Here is a 17,053-nt window from a genome sequence, read left to right on the forward strand (position 1 = left end):
AGGAGGTGGCAAATGCGAGGCCAAAATACATATATATATATGAATATAAGAATGGAACAGTGCTACATACATTCCCATAAGCGAATAGACACGTTACTTAATGAGAGAGCGAGAGAGAGCGTGAGCTAGGGCAAGTCGGGGGGCAGACACTTCATTTTCAGTTTCACTTAAACCACTATTATACAGACACGTATAACACTTACAATTTCTAGCTAATAGTCAATGGATTCGTCCAGGAATTCTTCACGTTCACGTTAATATACAGATAAATATATGCTAAATATTTACATGCGAAAATCGAATGTTGTTGGCTCTCTCTTTTGGAACATGTGGCAATTGTTTTGGCAGCTCTTAATGTGTGTGTGTGCACACACAACCCATTTATCCCATGTATAAGGATGTCTATCGTATATTACATATAACAAATTGTGTGCCATTTTGAGCATTTAAAGTTGCACTTTGAAAGCGAGCAACAACAGGAATTGCCTAAGGTCTAAGCACTATAGTGGATTGAGATAGGTCTGTGCTACAGGGCTTATACACGAGTACGGGTAGGGAGTGGGAGTGGGAGGATTGCTTGCCAGTTCAGCCTTGGAGGGAGGCAAAAAATGCGAGTATAAGAGTTTGTATAAGTCCTGTATCTAGATCTACTTGAAATTCATTCACACATTCAAACATCCACCCATGCATTTGGTCATGCAATCGATCAATCAATCAATCATTCATTCACTCGTTCATTCAAGGAAATATTTTAAAAAGGAACTGATGATATAACAGGCAGGAGCTGGCACTGGCACTGGCACTGGCACTGTGGACCATGCTATTTGTGGAGAATACTTTTGTCCTCGTAGCGTATGATGGCATCACCGATCTGCTTGCGCGACGCCAAATGGATGCACTGCTCCCGCCCGCAAAGCTCGGGAAGCTGCTCCGGTAGCATGCCGCCGCGCCCCAAATGGTTGCGCACATCCAGGCCGAAGCGCAGATTTGGCTCGACGCCGCGCAATATGTGCACCGAGTGTTGGGCGGCCACGAACATGTCCAGTATGCTCTCGACGCCCTCGGGCCGGGACTGGGACTGGGACGCCGGCTCCAGCAGCTGATCGATGTCCAGGTCACTGCGTATGATGGGCAGCCCTTGTGGATGCAGCAGCTTGCGCGCTAAAAGGGAGAGGAGAGCAGAGCATCAAGTATTGCGTTCCCGTGTGGGTGTGGAGCCTGCCTTGCACTCACCTTGCACATAGTCGCGACTGTAGAAGGCGATCACATCGTGATTGTGGCGATCGAAGTAGCCGCTGCTCTGGGCCACGTCACACGCTTCGCACTCCTTGCAGAACTGCGCCCAGCGGCAGGGATACATCTGGAAGCCGATGGGCGCGTACACCTGGAAGCCCTGGATGGTGTTCATGCGCACGCGATTGAGAAAGTCCGCCTTGAAGGACATGCCCGGCGTGGCCAGCAGCACCAGGGACTCGAGACCGAGCTTGGGCAGGGCCAGGTCCGCCACCACGAGGCTGAGCAGCTGCCTCGGTCCGTACATGGAGCCGTGGAGCATCCAGTCCTCGGGACTGACGGGCTCACTCAGCTGCTCGGGCAGCCGTATGGACACCCAGGCAATGCGGGAGCCATCTGTCTTGTACTTGGAGGAGAGGTCCAGGGCCAGCGTTTTTAAGCCCTTGAAGGGATCCTCTTCGCCCTTGCTGGGCGAGTCCAGGCGGTACAGGAAGATCTGTGGGAGAGCGATTAGCATCGTGTTGGCATACTGGCCTGCTACTACTCGTGCAGGGCATCAGGACTCACCAGGAGCAGGAATGTGTTGTCCTGGTTTTGCATGCAGAGGCGCTCATACTGTGCCACAAATTCCAGGGCGTCCGGCACCTGGTGCTCGAATGCCGGCACCAGAATGGCGATCCGTGTGCTCTCCGTCACATAGGGCGAGGGCACCACCTCGACACGGCCCAGCGGCTTGACCACCTCGAAACTCTTGAGCAAGAGTCGCCGACGTCGGCCCGATCCTTCCTGCAGATTGAGGTGCAGCTGGTAGTCCATGCCCCGCGTCGCATCGAACTTGCGGTAGGCAGTGTGCAGGCTGTGGTAACTGAGGCCGGGATGCTTAAGGGCCGCATACTGCTGGGCGATCTCCAGCACCTTGGCAAAGTCGAGGGCCTCGATGCGTGTGAGTGGCGCCACGGCATGCTCCACGTTGCCGTTGGGCAGATAGCTGTGCGTCGCGTTAAGCATCTGCCAGATGAGGATGTCGTGGCGTGTTTCTGGCGCACTGGGCGGCGGCACGCCCAGCGGCCAGCGGATTTCGAGTATCTTGTTGGAGATGCTGCCGTTGGCAATGCGATAGGACTTTTGCTCTAGGGCATAGCCCCGCTCCTGCACCATCTCCAAGTGGTGCTGCCGCAACAAAAAAAAACAGATTTCGATTAGTAAGGCATTTTCCGTGGCAAAGCACTGACTTACCTTGGAGTAGTAGGCGTGCAGGCGGTAAAAGTCCTCTGGCGTCTGCACGGGATACACGGTGCTGGCATTCCGGAACGCTTGCTCCTTGGCCAGGTCACTGAAGTCTCGGCGCTGGCGGCCCGGAGTATTCAGGGCGTAGCTATACTGCCGCATGCCCTGCAAAGGGAGGAAGGGGTTGGAGAGTTAGTGAGAGGAAGGCAAATTGAAAATTGTCTGGCGGCGGCGTTGGCTCCAACACACTCAAAGCGAGAGAGAGAGAGAGAGAGAGAGAAAGGAAAAGAGAGTGGAGAGTGGACGGAAAGGCAATAGCTACTTCCTTCTCGTTACGCCTTTACGAACCATAAAAGCTGCAGACTGCTCACAGCATAATTAAATTAACATTGCCATACTAATGGAACGGCAGCGATGGAAAGAAGATCTGTCACTGGATCGGGATCGGGATCTGCCTTTGGCATTCTTTGCGCCTCCGGTCCAAGGTGTATTTCTATGTGGTGCATCATTTGCATGCAAGGTGCCTCTCAGTGCGAAAGCACTTTCGTTTAGTTTTGTGTGTCGTCTCATGCCAAAAGAGAGTAAAAAAAGGCGAGCGAACACGTACCCTCCAAAAAAACTCCTTGCACCGGCTCTTCACACTCCTTTGCGAATTTCCCCTTTCTTGCTCGCACTTAAAACGGTTAACTTGAAAGCGCCTACGCAAGGGAATGGCAGTGGAGAGAGTAGAGGAGCATTGAGCAAACAAAGCCTTGCATGGTGATGAGTGTGACAATCGGAGTTGGGAGAGTGGCAACTATCAATGGTTAGAGTTAAGAGTGAGGAGAGTCAAGGAGAGATGAAAGATGGTAAGGAGAAGAGAAAAAAACAAACAAACGAGGACAGGAGGGGAAAGATAGAGGATGATGAGATCGGAGCGGGACAAATCCATTGCAGCGAACCGTTTGAAGCTGCCGTTAAATAAACATCTTAGGCAAGTTAATTAAGCGAAAGAAGGGTGCAAATATACATACATATAAACAAACAAACATCAACGCATTTTCATGGAAATGCTGGGAGCAGCAGAAGCTAAACATAAATCATGCCATGCTGCCGTTACCATGCGCTTTGATACCCTTTCGGGTGGTATGATTCCTTCCAACAGATGTTGGCAATGGGGAGAAGAAAGCACATTCGAGCGTGGAAATTAAATATGAAAATACATATCATGTGTACATACATACAGATATACATATCTACATACTAAATGATTGGATGCATATTATATATCTGCGCTTGTATCTGCAAGGGTATTAAATGCTTCAGCCATCTCTGTTGCCTGGTCTGCCACATAAATAACCCAAACAAAATTTAAACAAACCAATCGTACAGAACCCCAAAGAGCATGAGAAACTCGACAACACGATATTTGGGCGCCCTGTTTATGCTAAAAAAGCAATTGCTTATTCGCAGAAAATAGCAAGGTAATCAGAAATCAGAAGTGTTAATGACTAAGGCACACAAAAAGCCCACCGCCCAATAGATCCAGAGTGTGTGCGTACACTTGGCCTCCACATTTAAGTGCACAAACAATTATTTAACACATGAATTGTGACACTTTGGACACTCTAGTTAGGATGACTTTTTGCAAACATTTCTGGTGGATAGATAATGTCTGTGCATATGTGTATTGCAGTTATTTAAATGACTGTAAATGTGTCTATAAATTCAGATTTCTTAGATCCACCATTACCAATTGCTCTCAAACTGCCCAGCTGCATTTCAGTTGTACGCTCTCCCACTCTCTCACTGCAGACTTCCTATCCAGCCGTCCGTCAATGTCCGTTCGTCTAATGACAGTCTTTCTCGCATTTCATTTACCCACTTACGAATATTGGACTGCTTGGAAATTCTTTTGTTGCTGCTTGGAAATTAAATAAACTGTTGTCCATCAACTGTGTTTCTCTTGCTCTTGCCTGCCCCTGCCCCTAGCCTTTGGGGCACTGATCGTGTTGGTCTCGCCTTTTGGGGCACTGATCGCTGTTGTTGCTGTTGCTGTCGCTTCTGCTGCTGTCTTCCACGCCGCATAAGCATCAGGCAGATCAGGCATAAACAGCAACCGGCACAGGCACAGCAGCAGCATCAAGAACATGGATCTCTGCTTTATGTTTCTTCTTTAATTTGTGATACCCTTTGCAGATGGAGAGTGTTTTTATTTTCGGTTGAGCTTTGAAAAGCAGAAAATATATTTAATATTAAGATTAAACCTCTGCCTAATTTTGAACAAAAGTCGAGTTAAGTGATATTATCTATTTCACATGGCAATTTTCGGCAAAAGGGTATGAAAAGCTTCGACATGGAATTCTGTGGACTTTGCTGCTTCTTCTTAATTTCATCTTCTCTTTACGCATCTTCACATCTCACACACGAATGGGGAGGGGATCTCTCTTTCTCTCTGCCTCTGTGTGCTTTGCTCTTTTTTATATTCTTTGCCTTTTCAGGGTCACACTGTTCTGCATGCGTGTGCGTGTGTGTGTGTTATATCAATGAACTGATTTTTTTTCTCAAGCACAAATCGAGATCCAAATGTCTGTCTGGCTGTCTCTCCGTGTCGTGCCAGTGTGCCTGTGTGTGTGAGTGCCTTTTAGTCAACGGCAAATTGTTTAAATAAATAGAATAAAAACGGCATGTAGGGAAGCAGCGTGTAAAGACACGACACACGAAATTAACAAGAAGCTGAATTCGAGCCCTCTCCTCTCTCACGCTCTCTCGCTCAAGCTACGTGAGACAAATGAAACAGCTGTGCGAGCAATGACTTCCAAACGGTGAAATTGCGAAATTATTCAGATTTGTGTCTCTTCGGCTGCCATAGATTGGATATTTGCAAACGAAATTTGGAAAGACCTGCTCACCTGAAAGCTCTCCTGGCAGCCTGGCACATGACTGGCATACTTCACGCACCTCCCGATATTGACGCTGTGATCGCCGGTGATTCCAATGCGGACGCAGCGATCAAGGTTGTTCCGCATCTTGCGTATGACACTGCTGCTGAGCAGAATGCCGGCCTCCAGTGAACAGTAGTTGCGATCGCTGGCACCGGAGCTGCCATCCACAGAAGTGGCGGCGGCGCCGGCCTCATCCTCGCCCCCCTCGTTGGAGGGACGACCCTCGTTGGACGGCGGATCGACGCCGATACGTGTGCCGCCCATATACAGGTCAAAGGTGATGCTCATGTGATAGAGCAGGGCATTCAGCTTGCGGGCATCCACATAGACATTGTCCGGCACGAGCAGAAAGTAATCGTACTCCTCCAGATAGTTGTCCGCAATGTACTTGATCACGTGAAAGGGCCGCCGGTTCTCGTGCGTGTCCGCGAAGCCCACGATATTCTTCAGCTTGTAGTTGGTCTTCACGCTGTCCGCATAGATGAAGAACTTGATCTTGTTCACCAGATGGGCGGTGGTGCGATTGAAGGCGGTGGCGAAGCTATTGATGTGCTCCTGGGAGGTCATCACACCGATGAAGAGCTTCTCGCGGATCCCCAGCTCCGAGGAGTAGTAACGCGGACGTATCACATTTTTAACCTACCCAAAAACAAAAAAAACACAAAAATAAACTCAATATTAATTATAATGGAAAGAGAAAAAGGTAACAGAATCAATCTTTGCATCAATATCGAATGGGGGAATCGAAGTTCCCCGATTAATGCCAATTCTTGTGCTGCTAAATAACTTTATATTTCGACTATTAGAAATGCTTCCCCCCGTGGTGCGTACAGCTCTTGGATAACTTTATAATTAGATGATGGATGCATGAAAGAAGAGTGCTTCAAATTGATCTTAAGTGGGGAGTTATGTGACTCTTGGATCTCGAAATACAAATACTTTGTACGTGACTCTGTCTACGGGCAACATTTACCGGAACATTTGCCTTCTCTTCACATTGCCAGAACCCATGCGGCGGGATAGCCCTCGTCTAATTCGTTTATTTATATCTACAGACAGCAGACACTCACCCACGTGTGCCTTAAGGGTATGTCTCATATCTCTCGTCCAATTAAGATCTTTCGGGGCGCACGCGTATGTACTTAGGGAGCGAATATTATGTACTTCAGCGAGTGAGTATTTTTGTGTAAGTTAAGCCCCTCCTGTCCGTCGATCAAGTGCTTCCTCTGTCTGTCCTATCCCTTGCCCACTCGAAGTGGTTTTAATATATTTTTTATACATTTTTTACGACTACCGATGACTGTTCAAAAGTGGAGGAGGAATTCCCCCGGGGAACCATTTATCCATTATCTTTTGCCACAACTCGTACAAATAAAAGTGTTTCCGTTTCCAAGAAATACTAAATGTCAGGGCCTACCGGGCGAGACCGATGTCATGGTATTCGATACCCATCCTCCATTGTTTGTAATTGATTTATTAAAATAACAAACAAAGCTCGCAAAAGTGAAAGGATGCACGGGGCTTTATCTGGTTTCATTATCATAAGCTGCACTCATTTATAAATTGTATTATTTTAAGATTGTGTGCAAAAAAGACTCCTGAGAAATGCCCCGATAAGAACAATTGTCAACAAAAGCCTCGCAGAATGCGTATCGTACCTAATATCCAGACACATCATGGGTTTATTTGTTATTAGAAGAACATGTCGCATACCTTTAGGTATCGTTTCGCTTATGGCTTTTTTGTTGGGCGTCTAACATATCATTTTTTGAGGCACTTTGCATAAGTAACCCATAATTTCCAAATGCAAGTCTTGGCCACTCATTAACCCAAAGAGCTGCACGCAAGGTTGCGAACTCTCTAGGTGCTCCCGGCCCCCCTTTGGCTTCGTGTGTCTCTGCCTCTGGCTCAGCCACCGCATCGGAGGTCGGGGGCCACTGCCTCGTTAGGCAAACAACAGTTGTGCAAGCACTTTGGACCACAGGCAGGCAGGCAAAATGTTTGACCAGGGTATCGGTTGGAGCATCGGGACGTAGAGGCGGGCTGCTAATGAGAGAGGGTGTTGCCGTTGCCGTTGACGTTGCCGTTTAGTTTACAGGAATATTATGGCTAATTAAAAATCATTCTCAATAGATTTTTAATAAATGGCCGCAGAGCCAGCAGCAGAGCAGCTCGAGTGCTCAGGTTTATGGCATCGTAAAGCAGCGGCCGACCAAACACAACAGACCCGCCGGCCCAGGGTCACCAGTCGATTAATACCTGTTACAGTGGCCACTCGTAAGAAGCGAACTTCACAGCTAGAACAGAGGAGAGCATAGAAAATGGGAAAGCAAGGAACTGATCCTTGAACCTTTCAATATCCGATTACTATCAATATTTCTTTCTTTTTTTTGGATCCTGATCTGTGTAAACTGTAAACTTTTGTTAGCTTGGATGATGGATACAGCTGAATGTTCACTGCATTTTGCACGTTTCAAGCGGCAAATAAATTCAAACTCTTTCCAAGTTTCAATCGAAAATTCATAACAAGCTTTTGGCACGCGTCAGTGGCCACTTTTAGGGCTCTCTCTCTCTCTCTCTCTCTCCGGTTCTGATGTAAAGTGTCGTCGCCGTAGCAAAGTTGCACTCGAACTCGCACTCGTTAGTGGCAGCAATTAGCTATCAGTTGGAAATCTATTCTCCAATCCAGCAGTAAGTCACATTAATGGGGGGTCAGTCTCCAGCCAGTCTTAATTGCCGTCAGCCAGATCCAGCCAGAGATGGACTCTGGAGGGGTGAAGGTGTGGTTGCTGTGGTGTGGATCGACCTTGTGCTCATATTCGAAGAGAGCCAAAGAAAGCCAGCGAGAGAGAGTGAGTAAGGGGGAAGTGGGGGGTGGTGGGGTGGCAATGAATTCACGCACATTTGCCAATCATCAAATTCTAGTGTGTAAATAATCGGTAAATATTCGGGAAAAGTAAACCACGGGTAAAAATAACACCAACAGACCGCAGAAATGCCGCAAAAAGTAATATTTCTGCTGTGGCTGCCGAGATTTTCTGTGCTTTGTGGATTGGATTTGTGTTTTTTTGTTGGGTAAATAAAAATGCTTTTCTAAATATGAATGATGCATGGGAATTCGACGAACCGAACCGAACCGAACCGAACCAAACCAATCCATTCCCCCGACCATTTATTTACTTTTGGGCTTTTAACAATTTCCATTTGCATAACAAGGCCAAAACACACGCCAAAATCTGATTCACTAAAAGGTTTGTTCACCTGAACGGAGCCGCCCAATTTCCATCCATAGTTCTGCATGTTTTTGGCTTTAGTTTATGTTCCCCATAAAATATGAATCGTTCTCCTACTGGAGGGAATATCCCCTTAATATCAAGGGAACACACAATTCCCCACTTGGCATGGATTTCCCCAACTGCAAGGAATATCCCTTGCAGGCTGATTCAAAATTCACCTTGTTCAAGGAAATTTTACGCACAAAATATTCCTAGAAATCCGTAAAATTCCCCTTTGCGAAGGAAGAACATTTTGTTCGCAAAGATTTCCCAAGAATTCGCACAAAGTATTTCTTCAGGAGAATATTTTTGGCATTTTTGGGTGGGAAATTTTGGAAGCCGCTGCCCGCTGGGGCACGTGGGCAATTTTGCTAATGATAAAACCCACAAACAGCCTTGTGACGTAACCAAACAACGGAAGTGGTGTGGATAGAGACAACAACAACTGCAACAATAAAGAGTTAAAACAAACAAAAAATGTATTGAAGCAACTGAAACCGATACTACGGCAAAGGTAAAGGTAAAGGCACAGGCAAAGGCAAAGGCAGAGGAGCAGAGCCTTATCGATGGATGGGAAAAGCAACGGTTCTTATCAGTAGAAGCAGCGGCACAAGCAGCGGCAGCTGGTGACAACGTCATCCATAAACCATGAAATAAAAAATAAAACAAGAACAAAATCGGTGGCAGTGGGGAGGGGGAAACCAACAGAACAGCAATTTCAATTTCAATTTCCATTTTCACAAATTTAATTAAACAATGATATGGTTTATATTTTTGTTTACTTAGGCATCGGATCGGTGTGGGGGCGGGGTGGCCTTTGATAATCAACTGACAATCTGTGTGTGTTGGTGGCGCCTTTTACAAGGAAATCAATTGGAATGCCAAGCAACCACTGGGGAGATTCTGGGGAAGATCAGAGTAAGAAATGAAGTAGTTGAAGAATAAACAGAGACTGCCATCGGGTGTGCAGTTATGGTTCCTTCTCCACTGGGGAAATTTCACAATTCCCCTTGGGACGTCTTCACCACGGCGCAAGGTCTCTCTGAGCGTGGTGAATAAGACAGCGTCACCTTGTTGGTAAACTCACCTTGGGCTGAATCGGCGGCAATTAAAGCATGGAGACTGACCCCCCCCCCCAGGCCACAGCTAACTGACTTAATGTGACTTGCGGATTGGATTGGAGAATTGATTTCCAGTACCTTGTAATAATAACTGCTAATTGGTGCCACTAACGAGTGCAACTCTGCTGCTGGGGCGACACTTTGCATCAGAAATGGGCAAAGAGAAACCCAAAAGTTGAACACTTTCCATCTGGCTTATGGCTGAAAATATGTATAGAGGCAGAGGGACGCTTCCGCGGAGTGCAATAAATCGCAATGGAAACTCTTTTGGGACAAATGGGCAAATCTGAAGTGAATTTCAATGGCATTCAGCCAATGAATAATTCACTACAATTTATTATTCGATTATCCGGCAGTTAATGAATCAATTTAGTCCAGAGTCAATGCCATTGCGCACATTTCAGCAGCAGAATTCAACTCCAAGAGATGCAAAGGGGCCTTTGCCAGACCTTTTCCCAGACCTCCCCCTGCCATTCAGCATTGGCTCTCCAAGGCAAACACACACAACACAAACACAGTGACATAACTCAAGTAGTTGCCATACGTACGTACAAGTTAGAAAACCACAAACAAAAAAAGAAAAGGTTATCTCAATATTTATTGCACCCAATGCCGACATATATACGGGGCCTTTCAAACGGGAGGAAGGCTCTACATTTATCGCGTCCTAAGTTCAAGTTTAGCCCATGACTCAAACGAGTTAAGAGCGGAGATAAGTAGGCACACATTAATGACGTGCAAATTTCGCATAAGTGAATGGATCTTCATTGACTGTGGCTCACGCTCTCCCTCCCGCTGCAAAAATCGATCAACAATAAGGCAATTTTCGCATTTGCAATGATTTCTTGATCTGCTTGGATCTTTGCGGATTTCAATAGATCTTAAATAGATGTACATGTGTCTAGCTCCTCAGAAGCGTGTGTGTCTAGTCGCAGCTGTGTCTCAATCTCAGCTTTCAGCTCTCAGCGGTGTCTCAGACGAGCTGCAGATGGAATGAAAATTGTATTGGATTGGACAAAAATCTTAATTGGGACAAGTGCGCCAACCAGACGACCACGACGGACACGACGACTCTCAGCGACAGCGTCTAACGCCCGGCAATGGGAGAGGGCAGGCCAGGCGAGGCTTTGTCTAGCGCTTATGACAACAATTTATTGGGGACACACAGCCCAGCCCAGACCAGACCAGACCAGACCAGCCCGACCCGAGACTCCATCAATGTGGATGTGGATACGGCCTTAAGCCGGAAATGCGACGCGCTTTTCAATTGAGCCGTAGACCCAATAGTTCCACAAACGACTCTCATTCGCTCGCTCAACTGGCGGGGGATTCTGTGTGAGATTTCTGTATCAAAAATACGAACAAAAGACAACTCCGGGGGAGTCGCATCTTCATCTCAAAGATGTCAGTTGATTTCGTGGGGGATCTAGAGATCCACATTTACATTCCCCATGCAAATCACTTTCAGCTTTTGCTGCGGCTGATCAATGATCTGGCAGCCTAATCGATCTCTGATTAATGATCTTTCCATCTCAGTCTTTTTGCCATCATTTGCGGCTCTTGGCTCCTGGCTGATGAAGCTTCGTTTTACGTCATGCCGCAGGACTCCTCTGTCGTCTGTCGCATGTGCCTGTGCAGTGATTAAATTGATCCATTGATGCAATCTTCAGGATTGCTTCTTAAGTACTTTTAGTGGCTTCAATCGCCAATAGATCTGCTTGTTCATGCTCCAACAATAGCTACAGACCCTGCCTCGTATCACCCTTAAACGATCATCGGTTGATTCACTATTCCACGAGGAGTATTTGTTTCATTTCCTACGTCATGGCATTGAAGAAATGCGAATTCAAATCTCACACTCTCTCTCTCTCTCTCTGGGGGGAACGGGTTCGAGGTTTTTCAATTACAAAAAACCCAAAAAAAAAAAAAGAATCTTCAGTGTTGCCAATCAGACGGGTGCTGCGGTGCGGTGCTGTGCGTATTGTTGTACCTACACTTGATAAGCGGGTTTATTTATAGACTTAATACTGCTGCTTCTGGCTGCTGGCTGCTGCTGCTGGCTGATAAGTCGCAAAAATCTTTATTACCATAAAGCCAGAAAAGAAATGTTTGGAAATGCGAAAGCGGCTGGGCTGCTCTCGAGGGTTCAGTGTCCTTTGGGATCCACGCTGGGAGGATGCATGCCCGCGGCGGTGATGTACTTGTCGAACAGATACTCCCCCAGTTCGGACTGTGCCCGCTCCAGTTGGCGTATGTAGTCGGCGAGCACCTTTTGGCCATCGACCTGCTCCTGCAGGAAGTTGGCCTCAATGAAGTCGCACAGATTCGGATCGTTCTGCTGCCCCGCCAGCGCATGCACATCGAGCAGATGCTGATTGACCTCCAGCTCCATTTCCAGGGCATACTTCAGGGCGGCCAGTGTGTCCTCGAAGCAGGGCATGGGCTCGGGCACGGCACTCAGCCGTATGAGGCCGCCCCGCTTGTTCATGTACTTCATGATCTTCTCCGCATGCTCACGCTCCTCCGTGCTGGCCTGCAGAAAGAACTTGTGCACGCCCGGAGAGCTGACATCGGCACGATCGCAATGGTAGGCCTATCGGTTGATAGGAATATCTTTAATATATTATCTATGATCTCTCTCTCTCTCTCTCTTACCATTGCCAAATACTGATGGCAGGCTTTGAGCTCCATGTTGATCTGATCGTTAAGCTTCTTCTCGCAGCATTTGGCGAAATTTTGACGCATTATCATGGCCATGTGGCGCCGCCCGCAGTATCGGAAACCAAATGCCATGCTCTAACTTGAATTTAAAATTGAACGAAACTCCAAAAAATGTTGCTTTGAAATGAAAAGAAAAGCTCAAACAGAATCTGTCAAGGCTAATGTGGGTCAGACAGGATAGACAGGTGCCAAGATCTCTCCCGCTCTCTCTCTCTCTCTTTCTCTCTCTGATCTGCTGATCCATTGATCTTGCACATCGATCAGACACTCTGGGGCAGCTTCTTCGTTTTTACTTTGGAGTTCAAAGTGCTGTGGCCTCTCCCCCCTGCGTTCGTCTCTGATTTCACTTAAATGTCTGCCTGTCTGTCTGTCTGTCTGTCTGTCTGTCTGTCGCTGCTTAGCCACTTAGCCCCCGTCTGTCTGTCTGTCTGTCTGTTTGTGTGTGTGTGTACCCCACTCGACTCTCTTACACATTTGTGGCACCATTGTATGGATAGTTGTACATATATCTAGATATGTATAAAGTACACTCGCACTACGGGTAATACTTAACTCTCAGATCTCTCTATTTGCGGCGGGTAAACGCAGTTATTGTCTCTTTTATTAAGTGAATGGAAAAAAGCGAAAAGCGAAAACGAAAACGACTTTTGTCCGACTATAATCTTGTTATACGCTTCAAAGGAAAGGGTATTGCGGCTTTAGTTGGATGTTTTGTGTGTTGTATCTACAGAAATATTTCACATTTACAGCATCATTTGAATGCTTTACTTTTCTTGAACAATTATCTGCATAAATATCTATGAAAATCATGCACAAACATGCATATTGTTCTCGGATTTTCAATGATTTATTTGCTAGCCATTTCTGTATAATTAAACAGTTAAATCTTTTATCTTTTTATCTTCTTTCATCTGGAAATAAATATTGAATTGAATTATTCAGATTTCAACTGAAGAACTTCTTTGGAACCATATTCACGTGCTCTTTTGCCATTACAGGGTATATATATATCTGCTCCTCCCACTCGATCCCCAAGGCAGAGTTTTAATTATTGAAACATTATCTATCTCAGGCTGCTCTCTGTCTGTCCAACCCTCCAATCAGCTGGCCATCAAACCATCCCAACCTTCCGTCTCAATCGGCACACACACACACACACACACACACACACACACACACACACACACACACACACACAGAAATAATTACACAGACACATTACGCACATAACAAAAAATTTAAACAAAAAATATGTACATAAAAAAAAGTGACTCTTGAAACCTCCATGTGCGACTCGTAAAATGGTCATTATAATCGTACAGAAACACAAGTAAGCGTTTTCCATGCCACAACCCCCCAGCCCCCTCTCCAACGCTGTCGCAAGAAAGAACTAAAATAAATAAAAGACTTGAAAAAAAACGATCCGCAACGCGGGTTATGCAAATCATGATTCGAGTCCAAGCAGCGATTTTTTGGTAGGTGCGGAAGGAGGGAGGATACAGTGCGTTTCGCAGCTGTAAGACGATATTTAAGGGCGCAACTGTTGATGGGGGAAGTATTCAAGCAAAAACTGTTGCAATCGGAAGAACTTGCATTCAGTTTAAAGCTTCAAATAAATTTGAAGCATCAACTTTTCCCAGAAGGACACTGGCAAAGAGGGAATGAATGATCTTCAGCTTTATTCGAATTTCAGGGAAATCTAACAACAAAATCAACAGACAGGCAAACAGACAATTTATGTATTCCACACGCAACAAGCTTTGAAAAATGTTTGACATCCTCAGCGACACATTAATGTCACTTTTATGTGCCCCAAACCCCCCCTTAAATGGCAGCATGAAAGCAGTTCCAGTTTTCTTTTGTCGCACACATAACAAAAAAAAAAAAGAAATACAACGTGCAATAAATTATTAAACTTCTTCGCACAACACCTTTTGATTGCACGTTGAACAAAACGCAAACGTTGGCACATCCACAAAAGGAACAACCGAAACAATGTTCTCGTAATATGCTGAACATGAGGTGGAAAATATTTAATCGATTTCGAGTTCTTCGTGGGAGATGCCCTGGCGTGGACAGGGTATATAAGTACCCAATAAGTGCTATACAAATACTTGGGAAGACATTGCCAAAAAGTTCATTCCAGGGTATTGACAGCTGCGGCACACACCTGAATGTGGAACCTTCTTGTTCTCGCATTTTCGCGTCATTTCACTTCATTTAATTCAATAAATCTTCCGCTACTTTCGATTTTTGCACACACACACACACACACGGGCGATCGTACGATGGATCGAGTTAACATTTATTTACCTAAAGGCATAATATTAAATGAGTTTATTTATGTAAATGAAATTTATGAGACCGCGCGATCTTCTGGAATCCATTTGGTGGTTCGGTTTCAGTGCATGCCAAACTGTAAACAGCGTTGGCCTGGAGCTCGCTCTCTCTGTAATTCACACCAATATCTGATATGCAGCCAAAGTGTGCTTGGGAGCAGGTGAAGCCTTCTGTGCCAGCACTCTGTCTCTCTCTCTCTCTCTCTCTCTCTGGCCACTCACGTGTGCATTGCGTGCAGACAAGGACCGAGAGCGCCCAAATCGACTGGGCCGCAATGCCCTACCCTGACACATGCACACCCTGCATCTTATTCAATGAGGTGCAAAGTGTATGCGTGTGTGTGAGTGTGTGCGATGTCTTCGGTATCGATAAGGGAATAGTTTTAAGCCAAAAAATAAAAAAGTGACGTCTACGTGAGCCGCTGCTGACGTTGACGCTGACACACGCTCGCTCTCACCAAATAACGGCAGTCATGCCAGAAGGGAAGGGGGAACACTGTGCAACAGGATTAAGATTCCACAAGGCTCTTCTAATTTCAATGATTCTATGCTCTCAAATGACTTCAAATAAAAAGAGCATTTGTCTCAAGTTTCAAGAGAGTGACATGTGGATATGTCCTAGCGAGTATAGTTTACGCTTCTTGCTCTGAGTTATACCGCTCAAGGGGTTGACAACTTGATTGACAACTATTTCTCTTGCTCTTTGCCAAAAACATGGTCGATGTTGCGCGGTGTAGCGAACGCGCGATAAGCAAGAAGGTCAATAAATTGCTATCAGTGGACTCCCTGATACATGAGACATGTGCACACGACGGCAATGCCGACGACAAAGACGACGACGAGTCATGGGCTGAGCGCGAATACTTGCATTTTTTTGCAGCGGAATAACCGCATTCCAAATTCAAAGTTGGAGGACTCGGAACTTACCGGCTTTTTGGCCGCCAGCGGCTTGTTGATCAGATTCAGATGCGGCTCAAAGTCCTGGCCAAAGCGTTCGATCAGCAGATTCTCGGCGGCCTCCTGGGGGCACTCCTCCTGCTGGACCAACTCCCAAATGTCCTGCGGTATGTAGCAGCTCAACACGAGCCCCAGCAGCAGCCCAATGACGAAGTAATGATTGCGGCTCAACGCGGCGACTGGTCTACGCATGTTTCAAAGACTCTGCACTTGAACTTGAATGTGGATGTGGGGGTCTGGCAATAATGATGATGGTGATGATGATCGGGGATGATGGAAAGCGACAGGGAGGAGAAACTGGTGTTCAGGAACCAATGGAATGGTCATATGCACATTTTCTCTCTAGCACTCTCTCTCTCTCTCTCACTCGTTGCACAGTATTTGGGGGCCCACTTGTTGCTTCTTTGCGGTTTCTACGAGCCGAACTCCAACAAGTGCTACCTCTTTTTTTTGGCACTCTCCACTCGCTTGCTTATGTTATTACCGCTGCTGCTGCTGCTGGCACGCACTTCTTTTGCACTGTTTATTATGGCCGCCCTTTACATTTTGCATTTTGCCGCTAATCTCGGCATTTTCGATACACCGCGAGAGCGCGTAAATTTACATCAATTTGCGGCAAAAATTTCGAAAAAAAATATATTAAAAAAAATCAAAGCGCCGGCTCCGCTACACGGTTAAAAACAAATACGCGCGCGGATGACGGTGGAAAACAGAGAGCCAGAGAACGAAATTGGGAAACAACAAAAACAAAAACCACTCCCATTGTGAATTGTTTGTCGGTCTATTGTGAATTGGCAATTTTTGGTAAAATTGTAAGATATTTTCCCCAGTGAGAAACTTCCTAAATTTGCCAAAAATACCGAATGTAGCTCGAATGTAGCCCGCAATTATGAGTACGTTGGTCCAAAAAATACCTGCTGACCCTCAGAAATATACCTACTCATTATCAAAATATACCGTAAATATACATATAAAAGCCACATATTTTGAATATTTTGAAGTTCGCTCTACAATTTAAAGCACTGAACATTAAGTTTATACGTTTGTTGAGTCAATTTTTTACAAAACTGGTTAAATTTAAGGACTTATTTTGAAAAGATTATTAAACAAAATATCTCAAAGCATGGAAATTGTAAACAATTTTATTTATTATTGAATAAAGTTAACGTTTCCTAACGTTCTTTAGGTCTAATTTTGTATAATATATGTATAAGAAAGGAAACAAATTATTTCAAATAAAAAAAAATTATTTCGAA

General features: G+C 45.7%; 2 protein-coding genes across 2 annotated transcripts; both read right to left on the reverse strand.

Annotated features, from left to right (window-relative positions):
* Positions 1-150: 150 nt before the first annotated feature.
* On the reverse strand, positions 151-16,551 carry LOC117590939 (chondroitin sulfate glucuronyltransferase). The gene is made up of 6 exons (XM_034283981.1): positions 15,768-16,551; positions 5,352-6,023; positions 2,470-2,625; positions 1,801-2,403; positions 1,234-1,729; positions 151-1,161 (listed from the first exon to the last, which is right to left on the reverse strand). The coding sequence occupies exons 1-6, from the start codon at positions 15,987-15,989 to the stop codon at positions 821-823; spliced, it is 2,490 nt and encodes an 829-aa protein (XP_034139872.1). The 5' UTR covers positions 15,990-16,551; the 3' UTR covers positions 151-820.
* On the reverse strand, positions 11,822-13,176 carry LOC117590957 (soma ferritin). The gene is made up of 3 exons (XM_034284007.1): positions 13,050-13,176; positions 12,436-12,574; positions 11,822-12,373 (listed from the first exon to the last, which is right to left on the reverse strand). Exons 2-3 carry the CDS (start codon positions 12,571-12,573, stop codon positions 11,927-11,929), a joined length of 585 nt encoding a protein of 194 aa, XP_034139898.1. The 5' UTR covers position 12,574; positions 13,050-13,176; the 3' UTR covers positions 11,822-11,926.
* Positions 16,552-17,053: the final 502 nt, after the last annotated feature.

Source organism: Drosophila guanche, unplaced genomic scaffold, assembly GCF_900245975.1.
Source record: "Drosophila guanche unplaced genomic scaffold, DGUA_6, whole genome shotgun sequence".
Classification (NCBI taxonomy): Eukaryota; Metazoa; Arthropoda; class Insecta; order Diptera; family Drosophilidae; genus Drosophila; species Drosophila guanche.